Source organism: Phoxinus phoxinus (genome assembly GCF_949152265.1).
Source record: "Phoxinus phoxinus genome assembly, chromosome: 2".
In the NCBI taxonomy this organism is placed as follows: Eukaryota; Metazoa; Chordata; class Actinopteri; order Cypriniformes; family Leuciscidae; genus Phoxinus; species Phoxinus phoxinus.
In genome coordinates this window covers 46,700,748-46,717,044 of record NC_136877.1, presented here as the reverse complement: position 1 = coordinate 46,717,044, position 16,297 = coordinate 46,700,748, and the positions used below count along the sequence as shown (strand labels likewise).

Here is a 16,297-nt window from a genome sequence, read left to right as displayed (position 1 = left end):
GATTCCAGTTTTTAGCGACTTCACAAGTAGGAATGTGACTACGATTAACCGGTATGCAGTCTTTGGTGTAAGTAGGTGGTAAATTAATATAATCACCAGACTTGTATGCTCTCACTTGAAGTCCTGGTACTCTTTCACTCTGCAGAATAGTGTCCTTTCCCAGCATGGTGGTAAGCTTCAGTTTAACTGGAAACGTCGTTGCCTGTAGAGCATCAGTCACTCCTTTGTCAATAAACGTAGTATCACTCTGTGAATCCAACAGCGCATACACCAGTTTCTCACAACTTGGATTTTGCTTCACAGATACCCAGACAGGTACAATCATTGAAGTATACGCATTTCGCTCTTCCCCATTTACACTCAAGGCCACTGCATTCATCGTCCTATCAGGATCGTTTTGAGTCGGAACAGCAGAAGATAAAGTCCTTACCATTTTCACAAAATTGTCATCATGTAGACTAGTCGGATGCTTCCTTTTGCAGGCATTACAAGTGAGACGATAACGACACTCTCTTGCATTGTGACCAGACTTCAAGCATCCATAGCAAAGCCTCTTCTCTTGGATAAACTTTCGTCGCTCTTCTAATGGTTTGCTGAGAAAACTGAAACAGCTGTCAAGTTGGTGGTTGTCTCTCTGGCAAAGTATACACAGAATTTTATTCGCTGGTTTGGCCGCCTTTCGACTCTCGACGTTCGTCTGAGTGGTGAAAACTCTTACTCTGTTTCTCATGGTCTCTTTCAGATTGGCCTTTCCAGTGACAGGTTCTGCAACATGAAGAGCATAAAACGAGGTAACTGGGTTGCAAGCAACCTCTGCTTCAGTAGACACAAAGGCAGCAAATTCTTTAAAAGTGGGATACTCGTGATTTTCAGAAAGAGATCGGGTGACTTGACGATTCCATCTGCCAATTGCCCAATCAGGTAATTTCAGCACAAGTTTCTGATTTTCTTGGTAATCATTTAAAATGTGAAGACCTTTGACATGTGGCATGGCACTTTGGCATGCATTTAAGAAGTCAGAGAAAGTTTGAAGACCAATGGCATCCTGGGGGTGAATTTTAAGCCAGCTTGCCAGCCTTTCTCTGAACGCCTTTTGTATCACAAATGGTTGGCCATAACGATTGTTCAGTCTGCCCCACGCATCTTGATAGGCTTCATCATCGGTTCTGAAGAAAGTTCCTTCTAAAGCCTTTCTAGCAGGACCACTCACATATTTCTTGAGATAAAACATCTTATCAGCAGGAGAAAGAGTTTTCTTGTCAATAAGCGCTGCAAAGGTTTGCTTAAACTCAATGAAATGAATGGGGTCACCATCAAAAACAGGAGGCTCTGGCACTGGCAGCTTGCTCATGGTCAGGCCATCTTGGAATGCTTGAACAAGAAGAGTAGCGTCAGTCGCTGATGCTTTAACTCTCTCCCTTTTAAATTTATGATGCACCCTTTGAAACGTTTCTTGCCTTTTCACATTTATTTGAGAGAAATCGGAATCGGATTCGCTTGCGCTACTACATTCTTGGGACAAATTAGTCTTTTCTTTATCAATCTCTTGATTGTAGACTTCTAGTTTAGCTTGAGCTGCTTTCAGATGTCTTTGTGCTTGAATTTGTTCTAGTTCCTTCAACTCGACGTCAACAGCCCTTTTATGTCGTTCTTCCAACTGCTTTATCTTTTCCCTTTGCTCTGATTCTTCTAATAGAACGTTGTATGCAGCTTGCTTAGCTGCCACTTCTGCTGCGGCGTCTACACGTTTGGCTTCTAAACTTGATACAACAGAGTGATGACTGGAGTGATTACTAGCTTTCCGACTAACTCGTGAGGCGGTTGAACCAAAGATTGAATGGGCATATTGATGGTCTAATAAGGTACGGAGACGGCTTCTCTCTCTTTCACCATCAAAATCATCTAAACCCGTTATTCTTTCATAAATGATTTTAGTGATGTCGGCTGTAACTGCTTCACAAGCGTCCATTTTTCTCCTCATTTCAATAGTAGGTGATTCACGCTCTCTAACGTCATTGTACGCACTCAAAACTTTGTTTTTGGCCTCTTCCAAAGTGTCAACCAGAATAGCTAGCTGAGTCACTAGCGCATCTGATTTAAGGTGCTCACGTGCACTACGAGCTTCTATTTTCCATTGATTATATAAAGATACAACCCTTTTCTCCTTTTTTTGCAGCCCTTCCTGCTGATACGCTAACATTTTTTCAGTAGGAACAGGCGTGCGCTTTGAACGACGTGCACTCTCACTTTGGGTTCCTGCATGATGGCTATCAGCTTCCATCTCTGCCCCTTTTGCCCCTGCATCTGATTCTAACATTTTTCTTATATGTCTGCAGTTCACCAATTACATAACATTATTCACATTTAACATTTCTCTTAAACGTGAGGCTCATTCAATGCACTTTAGTCCATCAGTAGGTGATTTACACGCAACAATGTCCATCAACCTTTTAAATCATGTAAAATGAATGAGAAAAGATGTCTTTGGAATTAATTTCATTTCTTTGCCTTTGGTACTCACTGCGATCCACCGAACAATTTGAAACTGCTCACTTCTGTTTAGTTCATTAATCAGTCCAACTGCTTCCCGTAGATTTGTCGAGTCGTCCGCTGGAACTTCACTTGAAACTTAATCCATGCAATCACCTAGTCCACAACGCGCGCGCCGATATCAAAGTTCCTCCTTCGACCACGGCGTTCCTTGAGGCAACACAGCGGTGTGGCGATGATGGCAAGCTCTTACTGTAGCTGCCCGGCTCAATAAGGTTTCGACTCTTCGACTGATGATTCCCACACTTTATTTCGAGGTCCGTCGTCACAGATAAAAAGCACCGTCAAACGCCATAAGACGCTTTACATCATCATGACACGTTGAGAATCAACGTAAGAGCTTGTACAAAAGAAAACAAAACACCAAAATTAATAAACATACACAAAAACCGAATGAATTAGATTAATGACTCAAAACATACCAAAACATCATACAAAGCAACAACCAACAAGTAAGTTTGACACAAAGAAAAAAAATCAAAACAAAATCGTACAGATAACAGGAAGTCTAACCATACCTTGTTCTCCATTTAAACCGGGAGCTAAATCCTTTTAAGACTCCTTGCAAAACCGTGGACACCATGCCATCATGACATGCATGTCTGAGTCTCGTTCCATACTGAAAAGTTTGGATATGCGCATTATATCCGCTCACGCGAGTGAGCGCCAAAATAAAAGACCTCCGTTACCAAAACACAAATGAAAATAAATAAATACCATACAAAATAAAGCAAACAATATGACAAAGTCATTAACACCCAGTCCAAACACTTTATCACTCCTTTTTTTTTTAAACAATTTGCGTAGTGTAATCTAAAAAAAGTGTAATCTATTGAATGTAATCTACCTTTAAATATGAAGGTTCTGTAAAATGTGTGTTCTTTAATGCGTGTTATTATTATACAAGGTATAGGTAAATTAAAAGCAAATAGGCTAATTCTCCTTTTTTAAAGGGGTGGTAATGCCCTTTTCACAAGATGTAAAATAAGTTTCTGATGTCCACAGAGTGTGTATGTGAAGTTTTAGCTCAAAATACCCCACAGATATTTTTATATAGCTAGCATATTAGAATTGTCACTTTTTGAGGGTGAGTAAAAACTCGTTTTTGTGCCTGTCCTTTGAAATGTAAATGAGCTGCTGCTTTCAGCACAGAGGGCGGAGCTTCAACAGCTCGTGTGTGTTAGCAGCTCAGATTAAGACACACTGAAAATTTCACAATTTTTTAGCCTTTTATGTTCAAACTGGAGTCAGACAATGATGGACTCAGAAGAAGTGACAACATGTAGAAGCAACAGGACATTTCTGAATGGTTAGTTGATGAATTTATATTGCTCGTGTGGAGATATCTTCTAGTCATTGATTAGCATATTCTGTCATGATAATCTATAAATCGCATTCCGGGGGGCGGGGTTTATGTAAATTTTAGGGTTAGTGATGCCACTAACCCGGGAGGAATGTCGTGTAGTCCCTACAAGCCGTTTGATATAGTCCTTTAAAAGCAGTTTCTTTAAAAGCAAATATCTTCCTTTGCTTTGAACTTTGAGCATTGTAACTTTGCAGATGTTGTTTATGCTCAAACAACATCAACACTTAGCAAAGTGAAATCATAATCAACCACCTATTTAATGCTGCCTTCACGCTATAGGCAGCACAAACACAAACTCTCAGATGCGAGTTTGATACTTGGCTCTCTGAACCACTGATTCGAAACAAATTATTCGAAGATTCACAATGTCAGTCTTACCTGATTGATGACTGCTGCAAGTCTCTCTTCCTCCAAACTTTCTTTCTCTCTCTCCATCTGCTTCCTTTGTTTCTCTGAAAGCCTCTTGGAGTTGTAATAGAATTCAATACACTGCGACACCTGCTTTGTTCTCACCTGAAAGTATGAACACGTTGAATTGCAAATGCTGTGATCCCAAATATTTGTGGCTTAATATTTACAAATGTTTGATATATTACCATTTTATGTACAAAGGAGAAATCTTTTCCGTAAATTGTAAATGCCTTATGGAACAGTCTTTGTTCACTCAAAGTCCAGATATCCATTCCTAAATGCAAAGTGAAATAGGATTAGCCTTATTTTATAACTGGTTGACTGTAAATATTTTTAAGAATTAAAGGTATGGTCGGCAATTTTTGTAATACTGGTTGAAACTTTCTTCACATCCTGATAGCAATCAATAATAGCAGTGGTCTAAATATTAAAACGAACATATATCTTCTGTGGAATATTTGGGACTAAAAAATTTTTGTCCAATCATTGCATTTGATCCAAACATCAGCACGTTTCATGCTTTGCAGAGTTAAGCCCCTTTCACACAGCGCGTTGATCCTGGGAAATTGCAGCGAAATTGCCTGTCTGTGTGAACACAAACACGTCCCGGGATTGATGCCGGCATCGATTCCGGGTTAGGGACCTAGTAACATTGCCGGGATCAGTCCAGGAACGCGCCCTGTGTGAACAAAAGCCAGGATCAATGCCGTAAGACGTGTGTCGTAGTGAGGACGCACGTGCCACTGCGCGACTCTAGAAAGTTTGTGTTCGTCATCAACAAAGAAAGAACGAAAAAATGTCTTCAAACTGGAACGAAGCAGAGACCAGGAGCTCCTCACTATCCACACTGAAGCGAAGATCGTTCGCCAGCTCTGTGGAACGATACGCGATGCGTTAGTGTACATGTTTTCGACGCGTACGTTACACGTCTCATCCTGACGTCACGTGTCTTTACGGGATCTTACCGGGATGTGTGTGAAAGCACTTACAGATCCCGGAAAATCACTGGCAGTGTGAATAAACCAAAATCAAACGATCCCGGGACAAATCTCGGGTCACATTATCCATGTATTTTTTAGACAGACGTCACTCACCGAGCACCACAAACAAAGGGCAGCCAACTTTTACAGTTCCTCCTGAACGTTCACACCATGTCGTAACTGTAATGACGAGATGGCAACCCGTAACGCTCTCAGCCTCGCATTTGTGCGTTTCTATGTCAGCACTATCAACGGTGAAATGAAACTGCAGCAGTCAGGTGGTACAAGTCAGAGGCAGAGCTCTGTAGGTTGTTTACGTTCATTATTATTGTAATATTATGTGCTTTTAGACATGAGGTAATTAAACGGCGTCTCTCGTGCCGCTTTGTAGACTCTTCTGTGTGCGTTCATGCGTTTTGAAGGAGGCGTGGCTTTGGAGGCGCTCTGAAGGGAGGGCGGGATCTCATGCTTTCAAAGCTAACTTGCTATTGCTAGCCGCTCCGCAATTACCTTTAGAAAATGAGTAATTACCAGAATAGTGATAGTTTTCTGATGGAGGGGAGTCTTTAAACAACAGCATCTCCAGCGCCGCCTGTTATGTTGGATTGGTGAAGAGGGGAAAAAAAGGAAATTAAATATTACATTGAATTAATTTGTGGAAGACAGCTTGTCATCAAAAAGTCAGGACCATTTTGGAGAGCAAATTATGAATACAGTCTTGTAATATCATAAATAGACATGAATTCATAATGAATATTGCACTTACTAGAATGTTTCCCTTGCAAGGAGACAGGCTATGAAGGGCAAGCTCCAGATTGGCGCCACCTCCTGGTAGGACACTGGAGGCACTCAGGTCAAGAAGATTCTCAACTGAGGTTTGAAATCACACTCATGAATAATGTTTCAAAAAACCACTTGGTTTATGATCATTTGAATATTTTTTTATTACCGTGCTGTAAAAGGGTGTCGTTTTCTTCTAACTCTGCCCAAGGTTTCCATAACAGCTCCTCCCTGACCGCTTCCTCTGGACACTCCTCATGCTCTCTTCCTACTATCAGATCTGGCAGCTCAGCTTGGAAATCAGGGCCTATATTTATGCACCTTGGGTGTGAATGTGATAGAAAGTTAAATGACATAATCTCTGTCTCATAAAACCTTGTGTTTCTTAAAATGAGGAAGGTTTGTCACAACCAAGCAGATTCAGACATTCAAAGCAAGAATTTTTATTATTATTGTTGTCAAATAAGCAACCATTATTTTCTGTTGTTCAGACATGCTGTTAATAAATCAGCATTTGCTTCAGGGGAAAATCATTCTCCGTGGCAACCCTGGTGAAAAACAAAATGCTAAGTATGTGTGAAGTATGTGTCAAGTGTGTTAATGATTAGTTAACTTGAAGTGTGCTATTTTGAAACAACTAATTTTGTACTAAGTATATTTTAGTTGTAACTAAATTTTAGTAAAGCATAACTTTAAGTGTATTAAGTGTACTAAATTGGAACAACTTAAAGTATATTTAGTATACTTTAAATAAATTCCTGTGTAGGGAATAATTACATGCTTGATTTAAAAAATAATAATACATTTTTGCCTTTTTTTAGCACGTCAGTGCACTTGTCCATGAGGCTATCGTGACAGATATATTAAAGTTAAAACTATAGGTTCATTAATACCTTTAGCTTATTCCAAACACTACAAATTGCATACTTTGTCTTCAATAACAAATGTACATTATTAGATAAATGAAACTTAGCTATACTTTGTTGTACAAAACACTATTGTATAATGTATTTTGAAAGTATACTTTCAGTGCATTGTAACAATGCTCATTTCCAGCACAGTTAAAATATACCTAAAATATATTTTTAATAACGTGCAAATAAATACATTTTTTAAAAATAAACTGAATTTTCACTTCAGGTATATTTAAGTGCAATTATTTTAAAGTAAAACTCATCTCTTCCGTGAGCACTTGACATAAAAAAAAAAAAACCTCTTCCTTTAATCCTCCCTTGTTTGGCTTATGCTACTCTGAGCAATGCCTGAACTTTGTATTTTGAGCACTTCTTGCGTTATTTTTGCCTCTTCACGATGACTTGCTTGCTGTAGTCCTCAGTTGTAAGTCGCTTTGGATAAAAGCGTCTGCTAAATGACTAAATTTAAAGTGTGTTAAAAGTGTGAAAATAGGTAAAAGCATGATGCTATACTTTTAATATATTTAAAGATTGTTGTTAGTATATTTGCAAATAATGTACTATTGCAAAAGGGAATATATTTCAAACACAATAACGTATACTTTTTTTTTTTTTCCACTAGGGAAGGCTGACACCAATGAGCGACTGTGAAGAAACAAACAAACATCTGAATGCTCACCTTTGTGAGTCATCCTCTTTCCTCTCGTCTGTCCACAGTGCTCTGTTTTCCACAGCAAGGGAAGAAAGCAGGTTGCAGAAGAGCCCCGTTCCACTACGTGTCGGGTTCAGCATCGGAGGTGGTGTATAGTGAGACACAGTTCCTTCCCAGCTCTCCGTGAACTCTCTACTCAGCTGGATCACACTGTTGAACTGGACTCCAGTATACACGGAACTGGGAACGTTCTGCATGAACAGAAGTTGCATGTGAGTGATGCTGCGTAAAATGTCGCCGTAGAGCCAATCACAGCTTATAACAGTTGAAGGCATTAAGCCTTGTGGTTTTCACCTAACACTCGTAACTACGTTCAAACAATATGTGAAGGTTTTTATGTTTTATTGTATATATACACAACTATTCAAAAGGTTGGGGTCAGAATGGTTTTCTAATGGTTTTGAAAAAAGTCTCTTATGCTCGCCAACTGCTTGTCGTTGATCAAAAATCAGTAATATTGTGAAATATTATTACAATATATGGAATATTACAATATATTAATGTATTAAAAAACATTTATTAAAATAATATATATATTTTAAAATTTAATTTATTCCTGTGATCAAAGCTGAATTTTCAGCAGCATTCCTCCAGTCTTCAGTGTCACATGATCCTTCAGAAATCATTATGATATGCTGGTTTATTATAAATGTTGGAAACAATTGTGCTACTTAATATATATTTTTTAATAACCCGTGATACTTTTTCAGGATTCTTTGATGAATAAAAAGTAAAAAAAAGAAGAGCATTTATTTAAAATAGAAATCTTTTGTAACAATATACACTAGTAACACTACCGTTCAAAACTTTGAGGTCGGTAAATTTTTTTCTTTATTTTTTGAAAGAAATGAATACTTTTATTCAGCAAGGATGTGTTATATTGATAAAAAGGGATAGAAAAGACTCATATTGTTAGAAAATATTTAGCTCTTTTTAAAAAAAAATTCCCAACATTTAATAATAACTGAGTATCAAATCAGCATTTTTGAATGATTTCCGAAGGATCATGTCACACTGAATACTGGAGTAATGATGCCGAAAATTCAGCTTCACATCACAGAAATAAATTATATCTTACAGTATATTAAAATACAAAAACATTATTTTACATTATAATAAAATTTCACAATATTAATTTTTTTTTCTGTATTTTTGATCAAATAAAAGCAGGCTTGATAAGCTTAAGAGACTTCTTTCAAAAACATTAAAAAAAATAGTTATGTTTCCAAACTTTTGACTGGTACTGTAGTGTGTATATATATATATATATAGGCCATAACTAAATTAATTAGTAAATAGTTGGTCTCATGCCTGTGTGCTGGAGGACGCCTGAGGTTTGTCTGAGGACCCAGGACTGAAGTTCTGTCCAAAACTGAACCGTGATCCTTCTCCTGGCTCTGACCCCTGCACATGGAGACCGGACTGGTGCAGAGAAGGTCCATATGAATGGGATGATTGCCCCATCTGTCAAGATGAGAAAAGCAGTTGCATGCTAGCAAAACTACAAAACACGAGATTGATGCATCAATCTAAAATGCTTGACCAGGGTAACAATCTGTGTGAATGTGCAGATGACAGACCTGCTGAGGCCATGTCATGTGATCTTCAGATGTCCCGGGCTCGTGACCCAGATGTTGCTGCACGCACGACTGAGGATGATGATGTTGAGCCAGTGCAGGGTTGAGGGACATTTGCATTGAGCAGTCTATGCAAGCAAAAACACGTTTCATTATGCATCTCAAAACAGGTCAAACACACAAAACGTTGCGTTTATGTTGCCCTTACCTTTCTGCAGGGAGTTAATTTGCTTCAGATGAGGGCTTCCGTGCTCTGAATAAACCAGGGAGGAGTTTGAATCTTGTTGGAGGTGCTGCGTTAAGTCCAAGCTTTCGTTGCCGTCAGCTTGCAGCTGGAGCCAAATGGGGTGATTGTACCTGCCGGTGGACGGCGAAGGTAAAGAGGGGAAGAACTGCAGCGACCCATCCGTCTGCGTTTGGCTCAGGATCTGTCCGGGTAGGAAGTGTTGAGGTCGTTTGGGAGGAGAGAAGGACTGAGGAGGCAGGGGCGTCGGAGGTGGGCTGAGAACCAAAGGGAAAGAGAGGGAATGGGAAGGAGGAGTTGAGTTGTTGAAGCCGCTCTGCATCCGCAAAGTGTTACGACTGCAAAACGCCTCGGAGAAAGAGTCCAGTTTTTGCTGCTGGCGCCCAGTTGCTTCGTAACAGTCTGCCGCCTCCTGTTGGTGGCAATGCGAACTCCAGTCGGCCTCGTACACTCCAGCTTGTGCCTTGATCCTGTTGAGTCCCATAGAGGACACTGGGGACATACTCCCCCAATAAGCAGTGCTCCCCGATTGATCTATTCCATTCAGAGCGCTCCCGGTGCCATCCGTGGCCTCACACGGGACCTCAAACGGGCCGAGCCCACTCATCGAGCTTTGCTGGTAAAGGTCGTGGCTTGACCTTTGACCTTCTGTCTGAGGTCGAAACATAGGAGCGAAGGAGAGCGCCTCGGGTTCGGGAGACGTGTGGTCAGCCATGTGGCGTGTTGTTAAAGGCTGAAGCACCCTCGAGTCAGAAGACGCTCATTGCATCTGAAAACTGAAGAAAAAAACACATAAAGATCATAAGAAGTCATCGAAACTCTTTCAACCTCATGAACGTTAGTGAGCCAAACCACACTAACAACCGATTAATGGTTTCTTTGCATCTCCCTCTCTCTGTAACAATTGCTTTTTAGCTGCAAAGAAGAAAACAACGTCGGAGACAACAATCAAAAGACCACAAACGGCCTTTGTTTGTTCTATGTTTAGCTTTTCACCTTTTTCTCTCATTCTTTCTCACTCTTTTTTGTTGTTATTAACTAGTGCTTACTCACCAATGATCTTCTTTCTTTATCCATAACCTGTTGCTTTTGTTCGTGCGCTATCTGTTCATGTCGACCTGTGAACGTGTGAACAAGCAAACGAAATTAAAACGCAGCCACGTGTGAAAGCAGCCGCTCTCTCTGGCTCGTGCGCAAACGCATCGCACTTAAACGTGAACACACTTTCTCACACATATTTCTTTGACAGGTGCCACCGATCAAAAGGTAAGCCTTCGGTTGTCATAGAGTCCCCCCCCCCCCCCCCCCTTAAAACCCTGAACCGAAAGCCACATCCTGAGGAAACAGTCACGGATCTCCCTCTATCTCTCTCTCTCTTTCTATCTCTCTCTCCCTCCTCTGTCTTGCTCTCCTCCTTAACCTCCTTTCCTTCTCAGGCTATTTTTATCTGTTCTCCTACATCACAGACTAAAGCAATCTGTGGTATACTCACAGTCGCCCTCTCGGTCCGGTGGGGGTGTCGTTCATGGTAGACCGTAGAGCAAACAGCAGAATCCAGCAAAACTTTACTTTTTTTTTTTTTAAACAATTAACAAAAGCTGCAGGATGAAAGCGTGTTGTCTTCACTGATGTTGGCAGGTTATGAGACCTTTGGGCTTCTTGTGCTTGTGGCTCAGAGTGTTATCTTGAGATTCGCATCTGTTGTGGTTAGTGACTTCAGTGTAAAGAACGTAAGAGTTGTTTAACTGGCAGGTAAGGCGTGGGTGTGCATGTAAGTGTATACGATATGAGTGAGAGGCAACGCTTCCTGTCAAGTGTGTGTGTGTGTGTGTGTGTGTCGGTCAGAGTAAGAACATGTTTTTTTATTTTTTTATTTCTAATTTTTTAACTCTTGTCTTTGTGTTAATGTTGTGTTGTTGTGTGTCAAGTGTTTAACTGAATTGCTTTGTTGAGATTGTGCATGCATAAGTGTGTGTGTTTGTGTGGGCGAAAAGACACACTGTGTTTACGCCAGTGAGAAACTGTGGTTGCTCAAAATCATGTGACGGGAAGTTGACCATGAAACAGCGACAGAACAGGAAGTGGACAAGGGAAACCTCCGTACACCCCGCCTCCGCTCACTCGCTCGCTCGCTCTGTTTCTGCAAGTGTATCCCTCTTATACCCACAATATAAAATTGTTTCCATACCGCATACATTGTCTTCGCACCCCTTTTTCCACCCACACATAGTGTTTCCCTCTCTTTTTTCTCTTCTCTCTTTTCTCTTTTTCTCTCTCTCTCTCTCTCTCTCTCTCTCTCTCTCTCTCTCTCTCTCTCTCTCTCTCTCTCTCTCTCTCTCTCTCTCTCTCTTTTTCTCTCTCTCTCTCTTTTTCTCTTTCTCATGCTATCTTATTCACACTATTTTAACTGGATAATAGCACTTCAAGTAACCACTGGATTTTTATTTTGAATGACAGGTCAGTACTACAGCTCCTCCCACTCCCGTCTCCGTGAGCCATTACACACTGAGAGAGCGTGAATCTGGACGGCCCCCGCACAGGTTGTAGGTTTGGCTGATGAGGGTGATGTTAATTCAGTGGTGAGTACAGTATGAATGTACCTGCACAAGTCACCTACACAAACCTCACCATTAGCATAATGTGGGTGAAAGAATAAAGGTGTAAGACAATACGCAGAGAGCAGGATCCTGGACCAGAGAAATGTAGATTTTTTTTTACTCTCGCTGCCCTACTTTTCTTTTTTCTGGCTTTTAAATCTGCTTTCTTAGACGTTTTTAATATACAAGGATGGAAAGTGTAAGAATTTGGGTCTAATTTCCATGCTTAAAATGTCATTTTGTTCATCCCTAAATCAGCATCGCATCAGATAATGGGGCGAGCGGGTTAAGGGGGACTAAAACAACATAGGATATAATTGATGGAAAGAGGAGTGTGGAGGCTGTTTTCTAGTTTTCTGTCAGATGTGTGAAAGAGTGAACAGAGGAGGGGGAACGCAGCAGAGCGGTTTGGACTTTTTTTCCTCTCCTTCTCTATCATTCTATCAAACCATTTATCTTATCTATGAGACAACCTTTATACGTGCATGATCACAGATGAATGCGTCGAACAAATAAAAGAAGTGAGAAAGGAATGAGAGGACCCGTTGAATGTTTCCTGGAGTTTAAGTTACGCAAATAAATATATGTGCTTTTTTAAGTGCACATTACGTCCCTTGAACCTAAAGTTTGTAATGAATTTAGACTCTTCTCCATCATTAGTCTAGTCCTGTCTGAATCAAAGTCAAATGTGCTGAAGATGCATTTCAGAAGTAATATTTTACAGAGCTAATGTATAACAACGGCAACGTTCCACTGAATTTCAGGACTAATTAAAATAGACCACATGTGGCCATGAGAATAATACATCACTACATGAAAACTACGTGATCTTTAACTATTGTGCACATATAGTTCGTCTTTAGTATTGTTGGCTCTTATGTGACGAATTGCTTGTGCTGTGAGTTTATTCATTAGCGCTGGATAAAAGTGTCTGCTAAATATAAATAAATATCAATGTACAGATTCTGATACTTATGTCTGACCGTCCATGTTTGCCCAGCTCTGAGCCGGTGACCCTTTTTTATATGATAGCATATATACTATTATAAAGTGTTTTTAGTTTTGGAATTGTATTGAATTTGATGGTGCCGTTTTAATAATAGCTAAAATGTAATTGTAAACTTGAAATTAATCAATCAAGTTATTAGCACAACTGTAATCGCTTATTGGTTAGTGAACCCAATGACCCGAAGTTCGCTGAAAGCCAAAGTCTGCAATTTAGATTTATCATGTTTATATTTGCATGAAAGTATATTTTTTGTCAATATAAAATGTTCATAGGTAGTCATTTTCAGGGCTAAATGTTACACATTATCAAATCAACCCTTGCTTAAATTATTTCTATAAGGCGATTCTTGTCTCAAATGCACTTTTTTTTTTTAAAGTGTAACATTAAAAGTCCCATATAAATATAGATAAGCGACAGTTTGAATGTGCGCTTTTATGATTAAATGAATATATTTTGGTTCTGCTCAAAAGGTTTTCTATTGAGAGAATATATAAAATGACAATAAAGAGGACAAAGTCTGTATGACTCACGAAGCAATTGCAGTCTCGCTGATATCATGAGCATCGATCAGATTTATCACCAATATCATTCATTCTTGTGTTCGTTTGAATTTTTTTTGTGTGTGTGTTTTTCATATACGTGCAGTAGACAAAACGTTGGGAATTTGTGTCTAACTGGGTTTAATCTAAAAATATTTAGTGCAAAATGATCATCATGAATGCAATTAGGGACAGGCCTCTAATGCTCATCCTCATTCCTGCATCAATAAATCAATCAATAAGCCAGTATTTGTCTATAATATATAAAAGAAATACAAAAATTTGTTTAGTTTGTTAATATTAAACGGGCGCACTAAATATCTTGCCTTTCACAGTCAAATAGTAGGCTACAACATATCCATAATCGAATAACTGACACGCAAGAAGTGTCTACATACAATTATTTGTTTAGCTATCTAAATGACGACTTGGTACACTGTCGTTTTATATAAAGCTAATTATAATAAATATAGATTATCTAGATCTATAGACTAATTTTTTTTACATTTACATCTGATATGCGACATTTGACACTATCTGAACATGCAATTCGTGCTTTACTTAACGTACCAATCAGATTACATCAAGCCAACTCTACTTTTTCTTTTTGGTATTCCGTTCTTTTAAAAAGCATCGCTAATTTGTGATTGGTGACCATCGTCATATACAGTTTGGCCTTTACAAAATAATGATCTGAGTTTTAAAATCCACTTCGCACCCTACAAGTACCCGTTCACTAGCTGAAAAACAAAGACGTAACTCTGCTGTTTAATCAGCATCACTTTTGCTGCTAATTTTAAAAGCTAAATTTGGCCGCAGTGATCAGTACACAGGAAATATGCCCTTGCTGGATGACAACATCACACAGAACTCTTGCTTAGACATCATTTGAATGATACAAAGAGTAAAAGGCACACACCAGAAGCCATTCTATTAGTAGTATGATTCTCATTAAGCCTAATCGGTTTTTTAGGTATATTTTTTTACAGTGTAAAAGTTTAAACTGAATATTTTGCCTAATGATTTCTAATCCATATTTTCAGGAATCAGCATCGCTTGGATGAGTAGTCGAGTCATGGAGGCGTTTGCAGGACATTATCCGTCATATTACAGGCGAGTTTAATTTCGGGAGCACTTTAGTTTACAGGCCTGTACATATTATGTACTTAATTACAATAACTAGGTACTAACACTGAACCTCCCCCTAAACCTAACCTTAACCCATGTAGTGACCTTAAATAACCAGGACTTTGTGGGTAAGTGCACTGTAAGTACACACACTGTAAAATAAAGTGTAAACTTAATTTCATAAATGACTATTTGGAATTGCTTTTCCACTTGTGACATTTGACTTTGCAGTAATAGCAAAAAGCCTCAACTTCTCTTATTAGACCCCGCTTTGTCAATATGAAAAAGTATGCAAATGACAGAAGAATCACAATGAATTACACTTTATTAAGTGACTGAGCTTTAATAATTTGCAATGTCCGCCATTAACAACTAGGTCATTAATGACTGCTGTCTGGGTTAAAAGGAAGAACCGTGCACAATCTCAGTTGTTCAGGAATATCAATCCCATAATCATCGACGTGACTCTTCAATTGCACATAAAATTAGCTACAAAATAAAAAATTTAAGTTACACGTTTAAAAAATAATTGATTGAATATGACTTGCAGAAATAGAAAGCATCGTTTTAGTATACAGTGTTTTTAGTTAAAGAGCACAGACTAAACAGGCTCAACCAAAAAGAGCTTTTTAAACAGGGACGCAGTCTCGTAAATTCACAGATTATCAGCAAAATCGCTTAACTTTTTGTGATCCGCAATACACCGAATGTTGCAGAAGCCGATGTGATATGCTCATGGAGCGTTAAAAATGCTGTTAAGTATTACCAAATGATGCATCTCATAACCTAAAGAGGATATACCTTACTGAAATGCAAACAGAGGTACATTACGGTCAACAAGAAACCACATTCGATCCACGCTAGATCCTATCCTCTATCCTCCAGTTGTTTTCCTAAACTAGGCCTCAAACACGCAGATCCATGTTGCTCAAGTCGGGTGCAATGCACAAGCTTATCACTTTTAAGCGCAAGTGAAACACGCTTTACGTTCACGATGTGCGGACAAACAAGATGAGTGTCCGCGCGGCCATGCCTGTGTCTCAAACATGCATGTGCACATACTTGTAAAACACTTCTTGCATGCCTATCAGTCCGCTTTAGCACTCGCAAACTCACTCTGCTCTGTTCTGTGTTGGCTTGTTCATAAACAGAGTGAGATGTCACTTACCTCTCTGAAGTCAAGGCCCGCAGGACAGTTGAACTCTACCAGCCGCACGCACGTCTGAAAGCACGAGTGAGTGAATGAAGGAGGGATGCACTGGTAAGGTAAGACCGACACAGAGAGAACGACAGAGACTGCGGAGGCGTTGGCGATGGTTAACTTTTCGGTACGGCAGTCTTCTCTTGGTTCCTCTGATCTTTTGAAGCCTTTGTCATTGTGATCCTGGAAACGAGTGAGAAAAAAACACATCATACACCAGAGAGAGAGAGAGAGAGAGAGAGAGGAAAAAAAACCTGTATTGCTCCGACTCAGACCTCGGAGGCAGCTC

The 16,297-nt window shown here is 39.5% G+C and overlaps 1 protein-coding gene across 4 annotated transcripts in view; it reads right to left on the bottom strand.

Annotated features, from left to right (window-relative positions):
* LOC306984259 (uncharacterized protein) overlaps positions 1–16,297 on the bottom strand; it is a 22,383-nt gene extending 6,086 nt beyond the window's left edge. Inside the window, exons 1-11 of one of the 4 annotated variants that reach the window (XM_079585455.1) lie at positions 15,976–16,297; positions 10,588–10,652; positions 9,499–10,310; positions 9,294–9,418; positions 9,025–9,177; positions 7,681–7,904; positions 6,257–6,408; positions 6,074–6,177; positions 5,839–5,899; positions 4,513–4,601; positions 4,295–4,429 (exon numbers count right to left, since the gene is read on the bottom strand). In XM_079585455.1, the coding sequence (XP_079441581.1) occupies positions 4,295–4,429; positions 4,513–4,601; positions 5,839–5,899; positions 6,074–6,177; positions 6,257–6,408; positions 7,681–7,904; positions 9,025–9,177; positions 9,294–9,418; positions 9,499–10,249 (1,794 nt within the window). In that variant the 5' untranslated portion in view covers positions 10,250–10,310; positions 10,588–10,652; positions 15,976–16,297. Of the gene's footprint in view, positions 1–4,294; positions 4,430–4,512; positions 4,602–5,838; positions 5,900–6,073; positions 6,178–6,256; positions 6,409–7,680; positions 7,905–9,024; positions 9,178–9,293; positions 9,419–9,498; positions 10,311–10,587; positions 10,779–11,026; positions 11,156–15,975 lie in introns of those variants that run through there. The other 3 variants (XM_079585453.1, XM_079585456.1, XM_079585454.1) reach the window with 3 other exon arrangements.